At 47.5% G+C, this 24,059-nt stretch overlaps 2 protein-coding genes across 9 annotated transcripts in view; one reads left to right on the top strand and one right to left on the bottom strand.

The window, feature by feature from the left end:
• matr3l1.2 (matrin 3-like 1.2) overlaps window positions 1–13,185 on the top strand; it is a 27,603-nt gene extending 14,418 nt beyond the window's left edge. For 3 of the 4 annotated variants that reach the window (XM_028008856.1, XM_028008857.1, XM_028008859.1), the window contains 13 exons: window positions 2–126; window positions 193–469; window positions 2,476–2,601; window positions 2,681–2,771; window positions 2,862–2,878; window positions 2,967–3,089; window positions 5,070–5,198; window positions 5,654–5,782; window positions 5,853–5,983; window positions 9,987–10,266; window positions 11,259–11,364; window positions 11,437–11,552; window positions 12,990–13,185. In XM_028008856.1, coding sequence (XP_027864657.1) covers window positions 2–126; window positions 193–469; window positions 2,476–2,601; window positions 2,681–2,771; window positions 2,862–2,878; window positions 2,967–3,089; window positions 5,070–5,198; window positions 5,654–5,782; window positions 5,853–5,983; window positions 9,987–10,266; window positions 11,259–11,364; window positions 11,437–11,552; window positions 12,990–13,052 — 1,713 coding nt within the window. In that variant the 3' untranslated portion in view covers window positions 13,053–13,185. The remainder of the gene's footprint in view (window position 1; window positions 127–192; window positions 470–2,475; window positions 2,602–2,680; window positions 2,772–2,861; window positions 2,879–2,966; window positions 3,090–5,069; window positions 5,199–5,653; window positions 5,783–5,852; window positions 5,984–9,986; window positions 10,267–11,258; window positions 11,365–11,436; window positions 11,553–12,989) is intronic. The other variant, XM_028008858.1, reaches the window with a different exon arrangement.
• On the bottom strand, window positions 13,176–24,059 carry LOC114139147 (matrin-3-like). Of its 5 annotated transcripts, XM_028008853.1 has the most exons (20): window positions 23,877–24,059; window positions 22,008–22,561; window positions 21,019–21,888; window positions 20,828–20,889; window positions 20,710–20,748; window positions 19,219–19,295; window positions 19,115–19,146; window positions 18,903–19,025; window positions 18,703–18,828; window positions 17,820–17,936; window positions 17,589–17,713; window positions 17,263–17,516; window positions 17,029–17,131; window positions 16,836–16,951; window positions 16,726–16,766; window positions 14,714–14,780; window positions 14,115–14,647; window positions 13,603–13,654; window positions 13,357–13,478; window positions 13,176–13,283 (listed from the first exon to the last, which is right to left on the bottom strand). In XM_028008853.1, the coding sequence occupies exons 2-20, from the start codon at window positions 22,293–22,295 to the stop codon at window positions 13,251–13,253; spliced, it is 3,180 nt and encodes a 1,059-aa protein (XP_027864654.1). In that variant the 5' UTR covers window positions 22,296–22,561; window positions 23,877–24,059; the 3' UTR covers window positions 13,176–13,250. The 5 variants fall into 5 exon arrangements, with proteins under 5 accessions (XP_027864654.1, XP_027864652.1, XP_027864655.1 ...); XM_028008851.1 differs by having other exon boundaries at window positions 16,726–16,951; XM_028008854.1 differs by lacking the exon at window positions 16,726–16,766 and having other exon boundaries at window positions 14,714–14,782; window positions 16,878–16,951.

Genomic DNA, 24,059 nt, shown 5'->3' with positions numbered 1-24,059 from the left:
GGCGTTCGTCCAGCTGGGGACCATGGAGGACGCAGAGATGCTGGTCAAGTACTACAGCATGAACCCGCTCATCATCAAAGGACGGCTGATCCGCCTCAACATCTGCACCAAGTACAAAACCCTCAAGTGAGTAAAACAGGCCAACCTCCCGTCCTGAAGGTGGCGCTGCTGTATCCTGACTCTGTTTGTCAGTGTGAGCCACAGGCAGGAGGAGAAAGATGCTCCGAGTCGGAGGATCATCCGGTCGGACGCCTCTAGGACCTCCAGGGAGACCTCCTCCAGGAGCAGAGAGGAGAAGAAGAAGAAGGACGACAAGGAGAAATCTGCAGCGGCAGAGAGCAATGAAGAAGATCCAGCAGAGAAGAAGAGAGGCGAAGAAGAGGAGGGAGCAGGAAGAGTCTCAGATCAGGAGGAGGCAGACAGAGTAGAGCCTGAGAAGGAAGAGCAGGAGGAGCGACATCAGGAGGAGGTGAGGAAGACAACATGCTAACAGTCAGGGAGGGGTTAAAGGTCAACTAAAAAATTTCTGAAGAAATTTAAATGGGGCCTGCCAAAGTGTGCCCGTCTGTTGGGACCCAGCGTTCTGATGCTAGACATTAGCATTATAGCTAATGCTATGCTTAGCTATTATAATATTACTAGCATGTGGAGAATCACAAGAATGCTGACTAACATGAACGTACTCCATTCAATATGTTAAAACTAGTGTGTAAGCTAAAATTGGCCAAAATGCTAAAGTTAGCCTAAATGCTGTCAGTAGCATGTGGGGCATCACTAGCAGGTTGTCTTACATTAACTTTCTCCATTCAGTCTGCTAAATATGGCTAATAAGAAAAATAGCTAAAAGTTTATTTTATTGATAATGCTATTGAAAGAAAGAGAAACAAAATAGCTAAATATAAATATTAGTTCATTGCCTAAATCTGCTTTTATTTTGAAATTTTCAGTAAGCTTAATTTTAAAAGGCTAATCCCATGTGTAACAGTGGATGGGTTTAACCAGTTATATAGTTCCCAAAACACCAATTACCTGCTGTGAAAAGTGTAAAGGCTTTAATTTTGTAGGGTATGTGTTGCTCTTATTTTGACAGTCCAAAGTGATTGTCAGGTTAGGACCAAGTAGCCAAGGTAGTGTCTTTGTAGTTCTGCCAGCTCAGCCCTCCTGTGGTACCTGACCTTCAGCCATCATTGTAGTTCTGACCTTCAGCCATCATTGTAGTCCTGACCTTCAGCCATCATTGTAGTCCTGACCTTGTAATTTTGACCTTGTAGTCCTGACCTTCAGCCATCATTGTAGTTCTGACCTTGTAATTTTGACCTTGTAGTCCTGACCTTCAGCCATCATTGCAGTCCTGACCTTGTAGTCCTGACCTTCAGCCATCATTGTAGTCCTGACCTTGTAATTTTGACCTTGTAGTCCTGACCTTCAGCCATCATTGCAGTCCTGACCTTGTAGTTCTGACCTTCAGCCATCATTGTAGTCCTGACCTTGTAGTCCTGACCTTCAGCCATCATTGTAGTCCTGACCTTGTAGTCCTGACCTTCAGCCATCATTGTAGTCCTGACCTTGTAGTCCTGACCTTCAGCCATCATTGTAGTCCTGACCTTGTAGTTCTGACCTTCAGCCATCATTGTAGTTCTGACCTTGTAATTTTGACCTTGTAGTCCTGACCTTCAGCCATCTGTCATGTGTGTGTGAGACAGAGAGGTTAGAAAGAATTCTATCTTTGTGAGACACCAAGTCAGTTTTTCTGAAAAAAGAAGAATGAAATGGTACCTGTTAGCCGCTGCAGCTGGTAGCTGCCAAAACAGAGAAAATAATGCAGAAAAACAAATCAAAACCACTCAAATTGTGTTTTACTCGCTCTGTGTCGTCGTAAGCTACCTGCACTGCTGTTGCCATGTCAGCCGACTGACAACACCTCCGCTAGCCTGCAGAGCTACAGCATCAGGAACAACAACCCCAATTTTTATTTTACAGACGAACCAAAAAATCAATTTCATATCATCCCTGTCGCCACTAATGGGTGGCGAAGCGCATGGTGTTGTTTCATACCTGGTAGATGTTTCTGAGAGACGAATGCAGGAGTCAAATCCCGTCGCTAACATGAACACAAAGCTATAAATGTTTGGGCAAGGTCAGAGTTCATCTAGTAAACTGACTGAAGATGAATACAGAAATAATTTCAGATTTTTGTTTAATGTTTCTTCAGGTTAACTTACAAAGTGAGCTGTTATTGTTACAGGTTAATTTTCTAAACTGCAGAAAAGTTATTGTTAGGGAAGCTCAAATGTGAAAAATTGGACTGATGTTGAAATGTGGTAGTAAAACTGCTGTTATGTTAGATTTAGCAATGTTTTTTTTTCATCTTTTTTTATCCGATTACTGGATTAATCGTAAGAATAATCGATAGATTACTCAATTTCTAAAATATTTGTTTACAACAGACCTAAATTATGTGATTGCTCTGACCAGGATTCTAGTGATGATGACATCACAGAGGGCGGGGCTAAGAAGTACGCTGGAGTTTCTGCAGAGGATTCAGAAACCAAAGAAGAAGAGAGCACTGAAGTACCAGACGATGGAGAGGAGGTGAGCCGGGTATGGAGGTTCTGTTGGGTCTGACCAGTCGATTCTGATCCCGACCAGCCAGTTCTGATCCGGATCCTTGTGGTTCCAGTTCGACCAGAGCTTCCTGGAGAACATGGAGGACTTTGTGACCCTGGACGAGTTGGACGAAGACGACGGCGACGAGGGCGACGACGGCATCGGTTGGTGATCAGGTCACTGAGGCGTTTCAGCAGCCAATCAGAGTAGAGCTGATGCTTGGCTTTTTTTCTTCTCCTCCTTCTTTTCTGCAGACAACACGAGGAAAGGAGTACGTCTGGTTCGAACTCTTGCTGCCCCACTTGACCCCACAGCGCCCCCTTCCTGTCTGAGGTCAACTGTTTCCTGTTTCCCTCCAGGGCATGAGGGTGGTCAACATCCTGGGCTTCAGGCGCGGCTACAACTACCGCAACGAGATGCTGGCGCTGGCCAAGCCGTTCGGGAAGGTGGTCAAACATCTGGTTCTGGATCTGAGACCCGAGGTAAGGACGCCCAGCTGGTTCGCGCTGCGCTCCGGGATCGGAATCCGCTCCGGGTTTTCTGCTGTGCTCAGGGCCTGTGCAGCAGTTTGTGCTGAATAAGCGTCTCTGACAGGATAAATAAGCCGTTTCCATGGTGATGAAGGTGTGAAACGGCACAGCTTCAAGCAGACTGTCGCCGGGTAAAGAGCTGATCTGCTGTAAATGATATCAACCTGACTAAGTAGTTTAGTTGGTGTTTCCCTTCGTTCTTTTCCTTTCTATTCGTAGCCGCAGTACAACCGTTAACCAATCAGGGTTTCCCCCAGTGTATTATAAGCCTGGCGGCCCGCCATGCTTTACTATCCCCCCGCCAGGCTAAGTGTTACTTGTTTTTGATTTTAGGAAAATAATAATAATTTTAAAAAGGCTTAATTTTTAATTTTTTTCTTTATTTTTAAGCCGGGTTGCTCTGAGAGTTTCACTGGTGGAGCAGATTTGCTCCAAAACGATGAGTTTATAGTTGATGCATCTAAAGCCGGCAGAGCGGACCAACCACACCGCTGGTGCCTCAGCGCTTTGCCTCGCGCTGCAGCAGCTGGATGTCTGAAGTTTACCTCAGTGCGGATCAGGCGCCTCCTTCCACTCAAACTGGACACAAGGTGACCTGTATGGATATTTACATCAACCCCTGTGTGGAATTACGTCTCTTTGGCAAACTTAAACTCTTACACATCAAGGTAAGAGTTTAAACCTGCCGCGTTAGCTCTGGTTGCGCAGCTCTATGTGAACTGCAGGAATAACTTGCAATACATTGGGGCGAATCAGCTGCTAGGCATCGTTAGCTAGCAGCTTTTTGGCCTCCAGCAGGAAGTCGAGGGTGAGATCCACGGCATGACGCGGCGGTGCAACGGGTCCATGTGAACAAGGTTAAAACATAGAAATATTACTCAGTTATTAGAAGTAGAAAAATCGAACTGAAGATGTGAAAATGTGAGGAATGATCGCCATGAACAGAACATTCATATGTTGGAATACAGGTTCTTTAAAGTAGCTGGAATGTATGAATTAAAGATGAATGATTATTATTATATTCATAGATATTTATCAGCATTCAGTGATTTGGATGTTCAGCTCCAACTCTTCACCATCTAAATGTTGGAGTCATCGTAGCTTCCTGAACTTTATGGATAAGTAAATAATAAATGTATCTGCAGTCGCTCAGTAGAAGCAGCTTCTCCTCTTCATCACTCCTTCCTCCTAATCTGCAGGTAAATCGATCAAAACTTCTCTGAAACTCTCCCATCTTCAGCCTCAGTCATTTCCGGTTTGACTTATGTTGATCGCGCCACCAGATGGCGCCGGCGTCACAGCAGCACTGCATCTATAGGATCTGACAAATATTTACTAAAAGCTTAATGATGGAATGAAAGCAGCAGTTTACCTTTTTAAATTATTGTAGCGGTTTGATGGTGAGGGTTTGCTGTGGTGCTGATTCATTTCTTCTTCCTTCATTTAAACGACTCAGAATGAGCAGCTAAAAGTTTTACATTCATAATGACCAGAACAACAAGAACCTGACTGTTACATTAGAGTCAGGATAAACGACTAATGTAACATAGCAACATGTTGGCCTAACATAAGCTTAGCTCATGCTAGTTAGCTTATTGCATAACAATCAAAGCTCCCACAGTATTCAGGTTTTTCCTAAACTAATTCAAATAAACATAAATTCAGTTGGCAAAAGTCACTTTTTCTCACACATGTAAACATAAAGACTCTTTCTGACGTATAAACTGCTCCTTACAGAATGCAGCGGCCATGATGGACATGTCTGTTAGCCGCTGCTAGCAAACCTGCTGCTTAATAAAAGCACAGCAGTTCCCTAAAGCTGCAGTAGGTGGCAGCAACGCTCCATGTAAAATCATATTCAAATGCCTGAAGGAGAGGGCAAAGTCAGCAACTTTAAATGGTTCTGCTCCTCTTCCTCCTCCTCTTCCTCAGGCCTACATCCAGTTTGAGACGGAGGCAGAAGCCGTCAACATGGCTAAGTTCTACAACGGCAACGTGACGGCGACGGTTTGCGGCCGGCCTGTCAGGATCACTCACTCCCTGAGCTACCCCACCATCCAGGTCAGTCCTCCAGCTCTTCTTCTGTGGTTTCCTGGCCCCTCTGTGTATTAAAGTTGCTTCTGGATGTTTCCATCAGGTCTCAGTTTGTCATTTTGACCCTTTAGAAGAAACGTGACGTTTCAATAAAACTTCATATGTGAGGTTCTGTTCTCCAGGGGGCGGAGCCTCTGCAGCTGCCCTGCTGGGTTGGTCTGTGTTGCAGCGTATCAGAATCCAGCCCTGACCAAAGACTGAGTCAGTGCAGTGAGGATGCTCGGGTTTTCTGCCTTCATCCCTGAGACAAAAAACGTCATGTTTTACTTTGTCTGCTGTTGCTATGGTTACACACCAAACATGATTAAAACTAAACAAACGAGAGAGAGGAGCCGCCACGTCGGACAGGCTGTGGATCCGACCGAGTCTCCGTTTCAGAACCTGACGATGGTGATGATGATGGTGATCTTCCTCCCCCTCAGTGCGGATCCGGCAGAGTCGTCTACATCGGCCAGATTCCCAACATCCGCTTCTCCGACGAGGAGATCCTGACGCTGGCCGAGCCGTACGGAAAGATCCGGAAGTACTTTCTGCACCGGATCAAGAGAGAGGTACCGGCCTGGTTCTGGTTCCGGTTCTGGTCCTGGTTCCGGCTACTGACCGGTGTGGTTCTGCTTGCAGTGCTTCATAGAGATGGAGAAACCCGAAGCTGCAGAGAAAATGGCCGAAGCCTGCAAAGGGAAGCAGCTCAAGTTCCACGGCAAGCGGCTGACCGTCTACGTGAGCCGCAAGTACAAGCAGCTGAAGCACGGGTGAGAGGCCGGCCTGCGCCGAGTTCCTGGGGCCCCGAGTCCCAGGGGCTCCAAGTCCCAGGGGCTCCAAGTCCCAGGGGCTCCCTGTTTACATGACAATGATGCAACAAAAATGGAAGTTTTGTCCCATTTCTGTTCACACATTTACATGAAGACATTCTGACTCCAATCTTTGTTTACACAGTAAAGGTAAACATCAAAAGGTGTGATGCTCTGCTAATATCAATCAATCAATCAAATTTTATTTGTATAGCACATTTCAGCAGCAAGACATTTCAAAGTGCTTACATAATGTGTAATGCATAAGTTTAGCATTTCTCAACGGGGCGTTCAGAGGACAGCAGAGGGCGCTGGGATTCCTCTGGGGGTCCTGGGATTCCTCTGGGGGTCCTGGGATTCCTCTGGGGGCCGTTTGCTCCAAGGTAAACTTTACACTTTAAATGCACAACAATACCAGTTCAGACTTTGAGCAACTTGCTGAAACTGTATTGTGTAACATTAAAACATGCAGCGCATCGATGGCAGCTCTTCTTCTCTTCAGTGTCTGTTAGCTTCTCCTGCTAATGTAGCTTCACCATCAGTTCAGCGTCACACCGGCTGATGATGCTGTGATTCACTTGTCTGGTCATTTTATAGAGTTAACATCGGTGCTGAAAGTGATCCGGTATGAAACGGCACCACAGAACCTTTGAATTTTAATCATCAGAATACCTGAGCTAAAAGGTTTAGGTATCGATGCTTTTCTCCATCGATACTCTTCCCGACCGCTCCGCACCGCAGGGGGTAAAGAAGAAAAAGACGACGCTCACGTTGAGCAAAACTCTGAAACAGGAGAACCAGGATGTAGAACGGAGCAACGAACTGGATGTGAATCAGGATCAGAGAATCCTGAAGAGTGAAAAATCAATCTGAGGCAAATCAGGTGAAACTCAGGATGAGGCGGCGCAGCAGGTGATGAGTGAAGATTACTGGAGGCGAGCGTCAATAAAAACGATCAAATAAAACTAACAACAGAAAAGAAACTAAAGAGGACACAATAAACCAAGAGAGGATAAAACTAATCACAGAAAACTAAATGGAAATGAATGAAGAACAAAATGTAAGAATAAACTAAGAAACTATGTTAAATACAGAGGAATAAACTAGTATGGCAAGACCTTTCGAACAATAATTAACACAGATACGGCAAGAATAAACAGTCATTGTTTTCAGATGAAAGGTAAAATAATATTGTTAAAGTGCCATGGGTTTGTTGGGACCACAGCTAACAATAAGAAGAAATATATTTTACAGATGATAACAGTAATAAGGAACTTATCACTTATTTATGTTTTTAATTAGATTTTATTTTATATATTTATTTCATATTATTTTTCATGTCATGATGCTGTTCAGTGACTCCATGACTCTTTCAGTCTGACTCATTAAGATTTGACTAAGAACCAGCTTTGTTTTGTTTAATTTCTGTCCAGTAAAACTATTAATCTATAAATCAATACACATTGATTTATAGAATATTAATCTATAAATCAATAGTCTGTCAATCAATCAATCAAATGTTATTTTTATAGCACATTTCAGCAGCAGGCATTTCAAAGAGCTTTACATCATATCAAACACAGAAACACAAAGCAATATAGAATCAATAATCAAAACACAGCATTAAGTCAAGTTCCATCAATAAATTTGTAATTGATTACATTTCAAATACAATCCTAAACAGGAGGGTTTTCAGTCGAGATTTAAAAGAAGTCAGTGTTTCAGCTGTTTTACAGTTTTCTGGAAGTTTGTTCCAGATTTGTGGTGCATAGATGCTGAAAGCTGCTTCTCCTCGTTTGGTTCTGGTTCTGGGGATGCAGAGCAGAACCAGAACCAGAACCTGAGAGGTCTGGAAGGTTGATACAACAACAGCAGATCTTTAATGTATTGTGGTGCTAAGCCGTTCAGTGATTTATAAACTAACATCAGTATTTTAAAGTCTATTCTTTGAGCTACAGGGAGCCAGTGGAGGGACTTTAAAACTGGTGTTATGGTCTCTATCTTCCTGGTTTTAGTCAGAACGCCAGCAGCAGCATTCTGGATCAGCTGCAGCTGTTTGATTGATTTGTTGGACAGACCTGTGAAGACGCTGTTGCAATAATCAATACGACTTTTTTGTTCTCTGGGAAATTATTTTTCATGATAAATACATGAACCATAAAAATCAAAACACCAACAATAGTGATAGTAATTGTGACGGACGTGTACATTGATGGCTAGTCGCCCCCTCACTGACTATGTGCTCCGGTCAGAGAACAGCTGCGACTTTAGGTGATGTTATGGGATTTATTGATAAACATATGTGTATGTGTGTGTGTGTGTGTGTGTGTGGTCTCTGCAAGATAAACATATACAGAAAGAGTAATTAGAATATTGTACATCTAAATTCCACGTATGCATATACAAATTCTAACGTATGCAGAATATTCGATTTCAGGTAGAATCAAATATACATCCAGTTACATTAACAATATATATAATTGTAATTCAGTAACACTTCAGTAACATTAATGTAACAAGGAAGAGAATTACTGCAAGTAACAAGTAATAACAGGATAATATAGGTGAGAACTAGGCACTCAGAGTGTTAATAACAGAGCATATAGATGCAGTACACTTAATGACCACAGGGTGGCGCATAAAGACCACGAATGGTAGAAGCAGTTCTTCCCGCCACAACATCGAGAAAATGTTTATCCACTCGAACATACCGGCTCCATAAGCGCTCGATGCTACATTTGGAAGCTAGTTTACCGTCCTGAACATCTTCAGAACAGTAGAAATAACACTACAATTCAGAGTACTGCCAGACAACTCTCAAACTGAACTATTCTTGTAACGTTAAACCAAGAAATGAGCGTTTAGCCAGGCATTTACGAAATAGGCATTTCCTCATCAAAATACGTTGGAGCTCGCGGTAACCAAGGTTACACGGTTGCCGAACTAAACAGCGTGTAAGAAACACGAGCGGATGAAATGAATTATGTACTTACATTGTCATCAACGCACACGTACACACAAAGGATTTAACATTTTAGTGAGGTGCTGGAACAGAACTGCATGTGTCTGCTAGCGAAGCACACTGAAAGTCAAGAGTCATGAATACGCGCAGGCGCGTGGTACATCCCCAATAATGTCTCTGACGTCATGACGCTGGCTCCAGCAGGGAGTTTTCCACAGTAATATTAATAATAAAATAATATTCAGTGCAAAGTAGCCTACGTCTTCTTTGGAGGACCTGGATGATGGATAGGGGGCGCTGTCCCAACAAGGTTGAGAAACACGCCACTAGTTGGTGCTAGGTTCTTTGAAACTAAGTGTGCATGTATTGAAAAGAAAAGTTCTACTTTAAAGCACTTCGATTCCCGTTCCCCCATCGGGTCCCGTTCCCCCAGATATTGGGGGAACCACACTGTGTGTGTCTGATTAGGGTGCAGTTTGTAAAAAAGTGGGCTAACTTCTCTGAAACCCGTTGTTTGAGTTTTCATGGTGTTTGTAGTTCTCTAGATAAGAGCTGAACAAGCAGGCGTGTATTTTGCCGCCTTGGTGATGCGGAGCGATGAAGAGACGCTGAGGGAACCGGACCTGATGGGGGAACATGAACTGTAGCAACAGCAGCATTGTCAGCAGTTTCTTCTTCTTCTGTGGATGGTAGGAAGCAGCTGTTTTGCGTCATGCTATGCATTAGCTAGAGATTCTCTGAGAGAAAGATCCATTTATTCTGTTTACAAGACAACGGTACCGGTACCGGACACGGTACGTTTCAGAACCACTGCACTCTGGAACCCATTTTCAATCTGTCCTGTTTCAGAGGAAACATTCGGTGGTTTTATGTAAATGTAAAGAACAAACCCAACAAAACTTCCATTTTCACCAGAAACAGTTTTTCACCTGTAAACAGGGACTCGGGGGCCCAGGTCCCCAAGTCCCAGGTTCCCGAGTCACTGCAGCTCGTCTCTTCCAGCCATCAGTACCCGGCGCCGTCCAAGAGGGACAAGAGTCCGGAGCGGAGCGGCCGCGGTGCCGAGGAGCCGCCGGCCAAGAAGCAGAAACAGGAGGAAGAGGAGGACCGCGAGGAAGAGGAGGAGGAAGAGGAGGAGAAGGAGGCCAAGGCCGGGGAGACGGAGGAGGAAGAGGAGGAGGAGCAGGAGGCGGGGCCAAGCTGTGACATCACTGAAGGCGCCGCTGTGGAGAAAGACTCTGCAGAGAAACTTCCAGAAAGTTCAGACGATACGAAACCAGAGGTGAGTCCAGGTTCTGACCCGGTAACAAACCAGAACCGGCTATCCGTGTTCTGGCCTTGTTTCTGTTGGTCACTCTGAGGTCCTGGATGTTCTCCAGCTGGTTCTGACCCGGTATCATGTTGGACCCGGGTTCTGACTGGGGATGTGAACAATTAATGGACGTCCAATCAATGATCGATCAAAAGTTCATTAGGTCAAAACGAGGTTCTATTAACTAATGACGTCCCTTAGATCAGTCGTCCCGGCCTGCGGACCGGTACCGGGCCGCACAAGAAATAATTGAATATTTCTGTTTTATGTATTATCTGAGTGTGGTGGGTCTTTTATTTTGAAAATCCTTTAACTGGATTCCTGGCCAACATTGAGCCACAAGCAGCAAAATGAGTAAGAAGCGGATCAGAGGTCTTTGGATCTTCTGGAACCGACCAGAAGGGAGACAGGAGGACGGATTGATCCCGGACCAGCAGGCGCCGTGCGTCAGGCTCCCATTGGTTTCTTTATCGAGAGTTAAAATGTTCGTTTTGTGGCGAATCTGTAGCTTACGGCGCTTCTTATTTTGAAGGTATAAACGTTACCATAGCGACCAGAGTCAGCGAGCATTAGGGACGAGAGGACTGGAGCTCGTGAGTCTTCAGTCTGGTTCACACAAACTTCTGTGACCATAAAAGTTCTACTGGTCGGATCCGAGCAACGCGCCGCAACAACCCAGAGGAAAATCTAAAACCTCCAACACCAGTTTACGGTAAACACGGAGGACGAGGTAGAAGCTTCTCAGTTGATGTTAATCCATCAAAAACTTGTTACTCTGCTACTGGCATCCCTGGTTCTGACCCGTTGGGTTCTGGAGGAACCCAGTCCAGTTAAAGGACTGTCTGCGGTCTCCATAGAGACTCCTGAATGGACCAATCAGAAGCTGTTGTACTGGAGCTTTGGATCATCTGGAACCGACCAGAACCTCCGACCCGTTTCACCAGCTTCACTTTGTTCTGCAGGAGGAGATGGAGACGTCGACCAATCAGAACGGTCAGACGGAGGCCCCGCCCCCTGCTGAGCCCAGCGTGGCGGCTCTCCCGCCCTACGACCCCGACACCCCCATGGGTAAGTGCCCTGAAGCTGTTGCCATGGCTACAGACATGTGGTTAGAATGCTGCGCTGTGATTGGCTGTGCAGGTGTGGAGCATGTGAAGATGGGATACTACTGCCGCCTCTGCTTCCTGTTTTACTCCAACGAGGAAAAGGCCAAGAAGGCGCACTGCAGCAGCCAGGCGCACTACGACAAGCTGCAGGTGAGCCGGCCCCGCCCACAGGTAGCCCGGTTCAGCCCAAAGAACCCAGACCCACTTCTATTTTATTACAATTATGGGAGTTATATATTATACCAGATGGATCGTATGTAACGCATATCTAAAGGTTTTGTTTTTATAATAGCGCCACCCACTGGCACGGCTCTGACTTGTGACGTATTCATGTCACATTGGGAATATTCGGTGATATCAAGAATTTTCTTGATACAAACTTAACTTTTTATTTGCAGGATCTTTTTCAGTTTTACAACCTTCAAAATGTTTCCTACAAACTAATGAAATGTGACTTCAAATGGAGCCCAGGATAAGAACCTGAAAAGGTTTCTAAAGCTGCACATCATCATTCAGTCCCAAGTGGGATCTTCTTCCAGTTGCCGTGGTAACAAACAGATCCTGCTGAGATGCAGGAGCAGGTCTGTGACCTGCAGAGGGCCGTCCCTATGCTGCCATGTTGAGTGAATCGGGTCCTCCAGTACTTCTCCTTCACAAGTCAATTTGACAAATCTGATCTATCAATGAAATGTAGAGACTCCAATAAGACGTGAAATCTAATTTGTGATGTTTTATCTTCCACTACCAGACACTTTGCGTCATGTTGCAATATTCTAAATCTCCTGACATTTGGCCGGTCAGATTCTGTATTTCTTCCACTGTGGTATTAACATTTCTCTGTCCAACTGTTTGAGGTAAACTGTCTCTAATACCTGGTTGGATTATGGGTCCCATCAGGAGATGTTCTCTAAGAGCATTTGAGGGTTTTAAAAATTTACTTTCTCCAGGAAAATGTTTGGCCTGAATGTGGTTCCGTAGCTAAATCACTGAATCAGATCTGAATTTCTAGACCCTCTTGGTTCTTCTTTGACCCGTTTGTTGGGCTATTTGGGCTCGGCTGTCCAGTGACGAACTCCACGGCCTCTTCAACACTAAACTGTTGGGATTTTGACCTAAATGAAAAGTGACTCGCACAAAGCTAACGTAAAGCTTCATCATGTATTTGTGTAATTTCATAAGTTTTCATGCTTACATTTTTTAAAATGAAAGAGTATATTAATCTAAAATAATTGAATAAGCAGTTTTAGAAAAGGAGTCCAGGTTGGAAGATGAGAAACTCACCTGTTTCCTGGTGAGTTAGCTGCCTTCGTTACCCAGAATCCCTCACTAGTCACAGGACTGAACCAGGATGTCTGTGCTAAAAGTCAACATTAAACTTTAAAAATGAACTTGTCTTATTTTGAAGGGCCATGTCCTGTTTCATCAGTTCTTGGTTCCAGATGTTGCTCTAATTACTTCTGATGTTTTTGTGTCCAAGTGCTGAACCTGTCTCTCCTCCAGGTTCTGGTCCCGTCCTACCAGAACCGGGTCACGGTGGTTCTGTAAGGTTCTGTGATGGTGACTGTGGTCGTTTCTCTGTTCATCCAGAAACATCTGGAGAAGGAACGGGCCAAAGCACAGAAGAAGAAGCTGAAGAAGACGGCGGCCTGAAAACACCTGAAGAAGAGTTTCATGTTTTTTGCTTTTATGTTTTAGATGTTTGTCAGAACGAACCGGGTCGGAACCCGTCTGGATGTGGATCTGCTGTTCAGAACATTTTACACAATAAACTGGTTCCTCAGAATCAAACTTGCTTTATTTCAAACTAACATTTACAGCAGCAGGAAGCGAACGGTTCTGATCCGTAACTCAGCTCATCCACGGATCTTTGCCAGTTTTCTCCTGAAACAAACAGAGGACAGGTTAGCGAGCCGCAAACAGAACCGCTAATTGGGCTGCTGGTTTCCATGGCGACCTGGTACTTCCTGTAGTGGGCCGGCGTGGCGCAGTGCTGCAGCTTGGCTTCGTCTTCATCGATGAAGATCAGCTGACAGAGGTTGCAGAAGTAACCGACGACGGGACGAACGAACTCAGCTCCTGAAACACAGAACGCCGAGGGGTCAGTGAACGCACCGCGGCATCACGGTTCTGATCGGTCCACTCAAATGCTTCTGATTGGACTTGAAGTAAACTGAGGAATCAGTTCAGGTGTGACTCTTACCGACAGGTTTCTGCGGCTCAGCGGCGCCCTCTGCTGGTGGCGCTCCAGACTCCTGGAAACAGAGGCGGTCAGTGATTGGTCCAAACTTTCTAATAATCAGCAGAACTGGAATATTGATCCCTGATCTGAAAACAATTTGACTGCATTGAGTGAAACGTCTAAACGTGTCACTTCCTGTCTGCAGTTTTCCTCGCCAGCAGAATTAAAATCCGTTCAGTCGTTGAACAGCCACTTCCTGTTTTCAGCAGGACTTCCTGTCCGTCACGCGACGCTGACGTGAGCAAAGAAATAAACGAACCTCCAAACTGATCCGGTTCTGCTCCGAGCAGAACGTCGACCCGGTTGGGTTTCCTCTGCTCTGATGACCCGGTCATCAGAGCAGGGCAGCTTGGCTTCAGAACCCGACCCGAGTCAGGAACGGTAGGTCCGGTTTTGACCAGAAACTCGATACAGAAGGACCCGAGCAGAACCCTGAGGACGGGTCGGAGACCGGACCTGCTCGGCGGTCCTACCTGTTCACGTGGTTCTGGTTCGGCTGGGTTCTGCTCGTCTGTCTTTATTTGCTGCTTTTTCTCTTCATCAGCCTCTGGTTCCGCCGTGCTCAGGTTCTGACCCGGTTCTGGTCCGTTCTCCCTCTTGAGCGTCTTCAGAGGAACGTCGTCGTTCTCAGGAGTTGCTTTTCGTTTTTCAGGACCGGGTTCTGGAGCGGTTCTGGAGGCGGTCTTTCTTTGATCGGGTTCCTCGTCGGAACCGGTTCTGGAACCGTCGTCTCCCGATGACTTCCTGGACCGGGTCTTGGCCCGTCGTGTCTCCAGAACTTTCTGGGATCCGGTCTGGCTCTCTGGCTCCGGACCGGTTCTGTCTGGTTCTGGCTCCAGAGTCTCAGTGGACCTCGTCTGATCTGACGGTTCTGGATCCTCCTGGGTTCTGGAGACGGAACCAGAACTTTCATGGTCTGGAGTCGGTCCAGTCGGCTCCGGACCGGGTTCTCCAGAACCCGTCTTCCCGACATCCTCGCAGCGACAGTCGGCAGGCGGAGCTTCATCTGGAACGGACCAGAACATCGTCAGGGACCCAAACAGAACCGGGTTGTCCTGAAGGTTCTGCTTACCTTCATCGTCCGTCTTCACCTCGTCCAGAGTGATGCAGCTCTCCAGATCCACCGGGAATTCTACTTCCTGTTTGGGAAGAAGGAGAACGTCAAGCTGGGTCGGAACCAGAACCAGCTAAACGGGTCGAGTTCAGCAACGATTTGGCTCCAACATAAAAACAGACCATAGTAATCAATGTTCCAGTTATTGGTGATCAGCTGAAGATTAAAACTGATTTACGGTGTTAGAGATTTTTTGGTATTATCATTCTATTCTTACTCTAGTTCACATTAAGTCTATAGATCTTTGTGATTTTCTGTTTAAAGTGTTCTCTTCTTTAAATGACCTGGAGGTCACTACTGTCTGTTCAACTTTACGGGAAATAGATAACACTAAGTTTAACACCTCCTAATTTAGTAACCACCTGTGAACAGTCGTATTTTGTTTTCTTGACAGTACTGACCGAGATTTGAACCGGGCTCAGACCTTTGATCAGATATCACATCTGGAGCTGGGTTGTTAGATGTTTGGGTTAGAAGCTTTACGACCTCTGTTGTTTTTCCTGACTGCCCCCTTGCCTGTCCTTCTTTGACAATAAAAACAGGAGCCGTTGTAAGGGAGCCCAGAATGCTCTGTGGATTCCTCGGAGAAAAGGTTCTCAGAGCCTTCTCCTTTTGCAAAAGCTCTACATAAAATTCATATACGTTGTCTGTGGTTCTTTCTTTTATTTAGGTTCGAAAGGAAAATACCTATCATACGGTATTGATCAGATATTGATGCCACTAGAGAAACGCCTGGACGAGTTTCTCTGATCTGAGACATTAGAAGGTAGAATCCCCACTGGAACGTCTCCCATGTGGCTCTGAAGGGTCAGAGGTCAGAGGTCATCCTCTGGTTTACAGCTGGAAGAACTGAAGCTGTTCTGATTCTGGATCTATAACTAGATGTAGAGCTGTAGATGTAGAGCTGTAGATCAGTGGTGTCAAACTCCAGCCCTGCAGCTTCTAGATGAGCCTCTGCTGCACCTGGACAGAATAATCAGGTCATTCAGGCTCTGAGACCTGATCCACACCAGGAGGTCATGAAGCCGTTTCATTCCAGGGTTTTGTACCTGTGGCTCATCTAAAACCTGCAGGACAGAGACTGGAGGACTGGAGTTTGACACCTGAGCTGTAGATCTACAGTTCTATAGATCTAGAGCTCTACATCTAAAGCTCTATAGATCTACAGCCCTAGATGTAGAGCCGTCGGTCCCCCGTCCTCCTGCTGTCGTCCATTTGTGAAAACTCTGGGTGTGATTGTTGATCCTGTGTTAGAGTTGATTAGCATGTTAGCGCTGCTATCAAGGCCAGTTTCTTCCAGCTGAGGATCTTTGCTAAGATCAAATCTGATCTTCCTCTGCCTGATTTTGATCCAATCATTCATCACGTTTAGATTATTTAACTCTTTGTACTCAGGGTTGGAGCAGAGCAAACAAAATGCTGCAGCTGGTCTGCTGACCAAAACCAGGAGGTGAATCTGTGGCCCCGGTTTTACAAACCCTTCTCTGGCTCCCTGCTGCTTTAGGATCAAATTTAAGGTCTTATTGATAGTTTTTAAGTCTTTTGGGTCCTCGGTACTGAAGTGAGCTCCAGCAGCCTGCAGCCCACCAGAACCCTGAGCTTTTACCGTCGGTCCCTAAAGCCAGGATGGAAGCAGACAGAGAATCTGTGGATCGTCTCCCTCTGGCTGAAACTCGGCTAAAGAGAAAAGGAGCTAAAACTCCATATTGTTTGGTTTTTATTCAAATCAGCTTTTGGAATCTGACAGTTTAATATTTGTCTTATTATTTTTACTAAACTTAATTTAATTTCTACTTTTTCATTTATCTACATGTGATGATGTTTGTTGTGAAGCGTTTTGGTGGCCGAGGCTGGAAATGAGCTACAGACATAGACTGACTCCACTCAACTCTAGATCTAGAAATCTAGACTTTAACCAACTGGTTCTGTGGGTTCTGGTCCAACAGAACCAGAACCAGCAGGTGTTTTACCTCCTCTTCCTCAGCTCCGGTCTTCTCCAGCTCTCCTCCATCTGGAAAATCATTTCCTGATCTCAGTTTTTCCCTCCAGAGAACTTTTCCTGCGGCGGTCCAGGTCCGACCTGCTCCAGGTGGTTCTGGTTTCTGCTCTTCCTCCTCCTCTTCCTCCTCCTCTTCCTCGTCCAGGTTCTGTCCGTCCTCGGCGATGACCTCCATGCCCTCGATGTCGCTGTCGGACCTGGAGATGGCAGGACTTTGGGTCAGCAGACGCTCGACGGTCCGGCCGAGTTCTGCTGCCGATCAGACCCGACTCACTGATCTTCATCAGCCAGCTGGTCCTCCTCTTCCCCAGCCGCTGGCTGGGCTTTATCATCATCATCATCACCTTCATCTCTCTGAGGTTCAGCCGATCTGGACTCTGGGCAGAGAGACCAGAACCGATCAGAACCCAATCCTGAAGGACCGGTTCTGTCCTCTTTTTGAGCCTTCATCCTGGTTGCTAAGGTAACCAGGATGAAGGCCCGGTCGTTGCTGGTTCTGGTTGCTTACCTGGGTTCTGTGGTTCTTTGGGCTTCCCCTCCGTCTGGTTCTGGTTCTGCCCGGGAGAACTGGTTCCATACCGTTCTCTGGACCTGGACCGGGTTCTGGTCTCTGGTCTCTTCCTGTCTCCAGAACCGCTCCGTCTCCGCCGCCCTCCCCTGGACCGGTCTCTGGACCCGGACCGGCTCCTGGCCCGTCGGGTTCTGTTGGGCTCCTTGGTCTCGGCCGGCTCGTCTTCGTACTTCTGGGCCGACGGAACCCGCCTGTGGACCAGAACCAGACGGTCGGCGAGGGCGAGCCGGTACCAGAACTGGCCATGGGCGGGTTCTACTCACAACAGGGTCCGGTACTCGGAGGAGAAGGCCACCTGGATGGTGGCGCCGTTGATCCGCAGGGCGCTGGCCGAGTAGTAGTCCACCAGCTTCTGGGCCTCAGCCGACAGCTTCATCTCCACAAAGGCCTGGACCAGAACCAGAACTCGTCAGAACCGGGCCCTGTCGCCGGTCTGGACGGAAAGGCTCAGAACCCGGGTCTTCAGAACCCGGACCCGGTGGGCCAGAACTCACCTTGGAGGGCAGGAAGAGCGTGTAGAGCGGCTCCCCGAAGCGCTTGGCGATGCTGAGCAGATCGGACCGGCCGTCCTCGCCGCTCGGCGCTGGAGTGAAGCTCACCACCTGGGAGCTCTGAGGAGACACAGAACCATCAGAACCAGCTGGCCCAAACCACTCAGACCTCTACAGCTCCTCCCAGTCCAACAGGAGGTTCTGGTTCCTGAACTGAGGAACTTTGACCCACCTAACCTTCAGCTGACATGCTAAAGGTCATAGGTCGCTAGCTACCAGGTTTAATAAAGTTAAGTTGCTCCATCTAGCGTGCTAGCAGCAGTAGATAAGCTACAATAAGTTAAGGAGCTAAAGCTAGCTAAAGCACTAATGATAGCATGTAGGCTAGCAGTAGTGTGTTTATTAACATTAGCAAAGCCATCAAATGTGTTCATTTAAGCTTTAAGGTTAAAATTAGCTAAAATGTAGCAATGTTACCTGTCACTGACTTACTCCATTTAGGCTAAAATTAGCTTAAAGGCTAATGTTAGCCAACAGGTTAAATGTAGCATGTTGACTAACATGAATTTACTCCATTCCGTGTGTTAGCTTTAGCTATTAGGTTAGGATGATGATGTAGATGATCAATCCACTCATTACGCAAATGAGAGGATTGATGTCATGCAACAGCTAAAATTAGCTAAATTGCTAATGTTCACTAAACACTATCAACAGCATGTTGACCAACATTAACTTCCTCCATTAAGTTTAGCTTTAACATCAAATTTAGATGACATGCTAGTTGTTGCTAATGCTAACATTAGCATTTACACAATAAAAAGATTCCAAATCTGGGGTTCTGTTTAACTCTGGGTCAGAACCCGGTCGGTGGGTCCAGGTGTTGTACCTGCAGGAAGCTGAAGGCGTTGGAGATGTTGAACTCCACCTTCACCTTCCTGGCTTCTGGGTCAGAACTGCTGTAGAACTTGACCAGGTCCTTGGCCTGATCGGAGGAACCCATCTCTACGAAGGCCTGAGGAAGCACAGCGGCCGTTAGGTCCCCACCGGTGCTGGCTGTGCGTGTGTGTGTGTGAGATGAAGACTCACCAGAGACGGAAACATGAGGATTTTTCCGACCTTTCCAAACGGCTCGATGAGTTTCCTCAGAGACGCCTCGTCCACAGCCTGAGGAGGGAACTTGGCACACACCACCTTCCCTTTATCTGATGCCTGACACACACACACACGCCCGCACACGCACACACACAGTGAGGCCCAGCGGCAGCAGCCTCCTGATGACCTGAGCAGAACCTTCTCACCTTCTGCTGCTTCTTGGACGTCTGTAGATCTGCTGAACACAATCGACCCGTTAGAACCTTCGTCACGGACCAGAACAAGAGTCATCTCCGCTGTGAGGACTTACCTCGGTTCTGATTGGGTCTGGGGGGCGGCGGGGCGGGATTTGCTCCATCTCTCCTGTGGTTTGATTGGTTCTCGTCCCTTTGGCAACAGAAATCATCAGGTTAGCAGGTTCTGATGCGACCTGACCCGGTACAGATTCAAGCCCACACTGATCACACTGTGATGCATTCAGATGATCTGACCTCTGACCCTGGATGGTGGACCCTCTGCAAGCGTTTATCAAGTACAGAGGACTCCAAAGCTCTTCACCCTCTGATGGTGAGCTGCTGGATAGTAGCGACGGCCGCACGACCCAGGCTGCCGTGCGCCAGCGCCACCCGCTGGACGCTTTGACCGCAACTAGCAGGCAAGCTGAGTGAAGTGTCTTGTCTTGCCCCAGGACACAACAGAAGTGGACATCTATGGTCATCAACCCCGCACCGACTGCAGGACAAACTCCTACTACCGTCGCCACAGCAGCGTCAGCGCTCAATACGGCAGGAAGTCGGGCTCGTTTCCGGTGAGAGTTGGACTCCGCCAGGGCTGCCCTTTGTCACCGATTCTGTTCATCACTTTCATGGACAGAATCTCTAGACCAGCCAAGGTGTTGAGGGGATCCGGTTTGGTGGCCTTAGGATCTCATCTCTGCTTTTTGCGGATGATGTGGTCCTATTGACTTCATCAGGTCGTGACCTGCAGCTCTCAGCCGAGTGTGAAGCAGCCGGGATGGGGATCAGTGCCTCCAAATCTGAGGGTCTTCAGCTAGGAAAAGGCAGAGTGCCTTCTCTGGGTCGGGGAAAAGGTCCTGCCCCAAGTGGAGAAGATTAAGTATCTCTGGGTTCATGAATGAGGGAAGAAGGAAGCGGGAGATCGGCAGACGGATCGGCGCTGTGCCGGTCCGTCGTGGTGAAGAGAGAGCCAAGCCAAAAAGCAAAGCTCTCGATTTACCGGTCGATCTACGTTCCCACCCTCATCTATGGTCATGAGCTTTGGGTCATGACTGAAAGAACGAGATCACGGATACAAGCGGCCGGAATGGGTTTTCTCCTCAGGGTCTCTGGACTCTCCCTTAGAGAGAGAGAAGCTCGGCAATCATGGAGGGACTCAGTAGAGCCGGTTAAATGGCGGATGGCTTGTACTCATATAGTGCCTTATCAAGGCCAGAGTACCCAAAATGATTCTCACCCTATTCAGTCATTCACATGCTGATGTTGGCAAGCTACTGTATAGTAGCCACATCTGCCCTGGGGCAGTCTGACAGGCAAAGCTGCCATGCACCTTTTGGGTCCTCTGACCAGAACCAGCGGGCGGTTAAAGGGTCTCGCCCAGGAATTCACCTGGAGGAGTTGGACCAGAGGGGAGGGAGGTGTGGGCCCCCTGACCCGAACCTGACCCCGAGTGGTGGATGTTCAAGGTTCTGTTCTGTAAGCCCAACTAACAGATACTGAATCCCTGGGAAGGAAACTCAGGACCGGATCAGGAGAACGGATCTGGACCTGGTAACGTCACTGACCTTCCAGCGCTTTCCAGGCGACAGTCCCACCGTGGAAACCTGCAGAGGAGACCAAGGGACGGCTTCAGAGTAAGACCAGGTGTGTGTGACCAGGTGAGACCAGGTGTGTGTTCCTCACCGCTGCAGCAGGTTGAGCTGCCCGTCTGCGTGTCCAGTCGTGTTGACGTGCTGAATCCAAACCTGAAGCACAAACAGGAAGTGAGGTCACTGGCCATCTCGCAGTTGCCCCGACTCTTCCCATGATCCTCCAGTGACCCCGCCGCCCCACTCACCTGCTGTCCCGGCCTGCAGGAAGACAGGTGAACTTACCTTCTCTGACAGAACGGCGATGTCACACAGCGAGCACGAGTACGGGAACGCCGGCGGTGACGTTCCGTGGAAGTCCAGAGCTTGTTTCTTAGAGGGCATGGCGCCGGAGGCCGGGTCGCGGGCCCGGTTCAGGTTCGGAACCCGGTCCGGGACACGGCTGCTGAAGGACGGCCTGGAGTCGCGGCGGCGCTCATCAAGAGGAGGAGCCGTCCTGAAATCACCTGACCCGGAGAAACGGGAAGGACGGGTTCTGCCCGCTGACCCGCTGAAGGAGGAACCGTCCTTACCGTAGACGGGGGGGCGTGGCCTGAGGTCCTGGTCTACGGCCCGCCTGGTCGACGAAGAGGATGGCGGGGGGGGGGACCTGCCTGACCCGGCGGCCTGCTGACCTGGCCAGCGGTCCGGCCGGGACTCGGCAGAGAGCAGGTGCAGCGGGTACTGGACCGGCTGGCGGCGGAGCCGCTCCCAGTCCCTGGGGGCGGAGCTAAAGGCCTTGAATGAGGAGGAAGGGGGCGGCGGAGAGGGCGGCCTGGCAGGTAAAGGCTTGGCGGTCCCCAGGTGGAACGGCTCCTCCGGCCGGGGGGGGAACGCCGGGGGCGGAGCTTTCTGGCCTTTGATCTGCTTGAGGATCTGAGGAAGAGACTCGACGGTCAGGATGTCCTCAGGAAGCTTGGCCAGCACCGACAGGTCCTCCGGCTCCAGGCCGCAGCTGCTCAGCAGGCTCAGGACGCCGTCCTGGGGGGCGGGGCCCGGCGACAAAGACTCCTGGGGGGGGCGGAAAAAGTCCCGCTCCGCTCCAGAGCCGTAGCGCCGAGGGTCAGGCCGCAGGTCCGAGTCGGATGGCTGTCGGAACGGGAACATGGCGGGCGCCTGTGGAGAGACCAGGTCAGGAGACAGAGAGAGAGAGTGAAGCTGGGGGCGAGCGAGCTGAGAGAGACAACACAGCGGGGGGTTGGGGGGGGCGGTCCAGACAGGCCCTCTACCTTTACCTGCAGACAGAACCAAAACACTTCCTGCTCCTCCTGAAACACAGGAAGGAAAACCTGAAAGCTGACAGAAGCTCCTCCCATCGGGCCCGACACCATCACAGGTGCATGCTGGGAAGGGAGGCACAGTGTGGCCAAGATCTGATGAAGCATGAGAGGACCAACCAAGCTTCGGTCCGGGTGCTGCTGGTTCTGGTCCTGTTCTCCACAGTCCAAAGTCACTCTTACCTCCAGAACCGCGTCAGTTCGGGTTCTGATCGTCTGGGTTCTGTGGCTCCCGTGGGTAGTCATCTTGTAATCATAAAGTTGTAGGTTCGAGTCCAGCTTCCTGTCGCATGTCGACGCGTCCCGGGGCAAGGCACTGTACCCCAACCGAACCGGCAACTCTGGTGTTCGGTCCGTTTACCGATCCAGAACCTCAGCCTGAGACAACAAGCCTGTTGGACGCACCTGTCCCCAGAGACAGCTGGACGTGCTTTTCAAGGACAAAGGGAAGAGCTGGAGTAAAGCAGAAGATCTTCGTCCCAGTCTTCATCAAACCGCAGCAATGCTTCCTTCTGTCCCCAGAAACAAAGATGGCTGAACGACAGATTTTATGAGCATTTCAGAGCTTTAGTATTTATATGAAAGTCCAGAAAAGTCTCCCAAGATGACCTTGGTTGTGAAGTTTGAATATCCCCGACCACACGGTGAAAGTTCTGCTGCTGAACAAGAATCATTTCCAGTTTTCAGCCTGAAGAGTTTTTGTTAAATACCCAGAAATGAAGAAACTTCAAACTGCGTTCCCTCACTATAATGAACTGGTCAGTTCATGTGGCATCACTGAATACTGAAAGTCTTCCAGAAAGTTTCTCCTGGTTGTGAGATATCTGGAGGTTTTTATCTTTAGGACAGAAATGCGTCACAAGCCAAACAGGCCAAAGGTTTTCCTGTTTCCGTCCCGTCTAAGATAAAAACAGAGACTTCCAGTAAGAAGAAACTTAATACAATATAGACCAGGGTGTATTTGTTAGTTTATTGAAAGGGAACACTAAATAAATGTTTCCCCCTCCCTGCAGGACACTAGAGGCACCGTGTGTCAAATGTTACTAATCCTAAAACTTCTAACGCTCTAGAAATAAAATTAAGCATTTAAAAACATTCACATTTCTGTGTAACTGTATGTTTATAAACCTGATATAAACCTGTTAAATTATCATAAATTTGAAATTCCACAAAATATGTTTTTTAATGTTAAAATATTTTTTTAAATATGTTTACATTTTTGGTGAATTGAAACTTAAATTGACAAAAGAATTATTTAAACTATATAAAAAAATCACAGTATTCAGTTGAAAAAATATTTTAAAATAATTATTTCTACAAATTAAGCTAAAAATTAATTCTTACTTTTTCCATAAAATTCTGGTTGATGGATAAACTGGATTTCTGGTTCAGCTGAGCAGAACCAGAATCTAATTCCGTAGAAATGTCTACTTTTGATATAAAAATGTTTCTGAAAATTAAATGAAAACCGACATTAATTCAGTGGAATATTGGTCCAAATACAGTTCTGTAGGGGAACTAAGGGAACAAAACCATAAACTCTGATTTAACTAAAGTTCTCATTTTTCTCTCTTCGGGTTAGCTTGAACCGAGCCATGTCCAACCGAACCGGAACCATTTAGCCTTTATGCTGTCTGTCTAAAGTTGTAACACAGACAGCTTTAATATGATCATTTCTGTTAAATATCAGACAGAAGCGGGTTAATAGAGACACAGAACAGAACCAGCTCAGAACCGTAAGTTGAGTGTGACGTTCAGCCAGTTAGCTTCTAGCACCAGCAGTTAGCTCCATAGCTAACAGCGGACAGGAATAATCCACAAACTCACCTGAGATAAACTGGAGACACTTTCAGATGGAACACCGGCCTATCTGTCAGTAAAACTCTCACTTTAATACAAAAATATCAGTTAATAACGGAAAAAGCCGAAGAACAGAAGAGCCGACTGGGAGACGTTAGCACAGGATCTTTTTCTAGTGATGGTTAATGGACAGTTATAAACTGCCCTATG

This window comes from Xiphophorus couchianus, chromosome 23 (assembly GCF_001444195.1).
Source record: "Xiphophorus couchianus chromosome 23, X_couchianus-1.0, whole genome shotgun sequence".
NCBI lineage: Eukaryota > Metazoa > Chordata > Actinopteri > Cyprinodontiformes > Poeciliidae > Xiphophorus > Xiphophorus couchianus.
The sequence above is the reverse complement of the archived record's forward strand: the minus strand, read 5'-3'. Positions and strand labels throughout refer to the sequence as shown.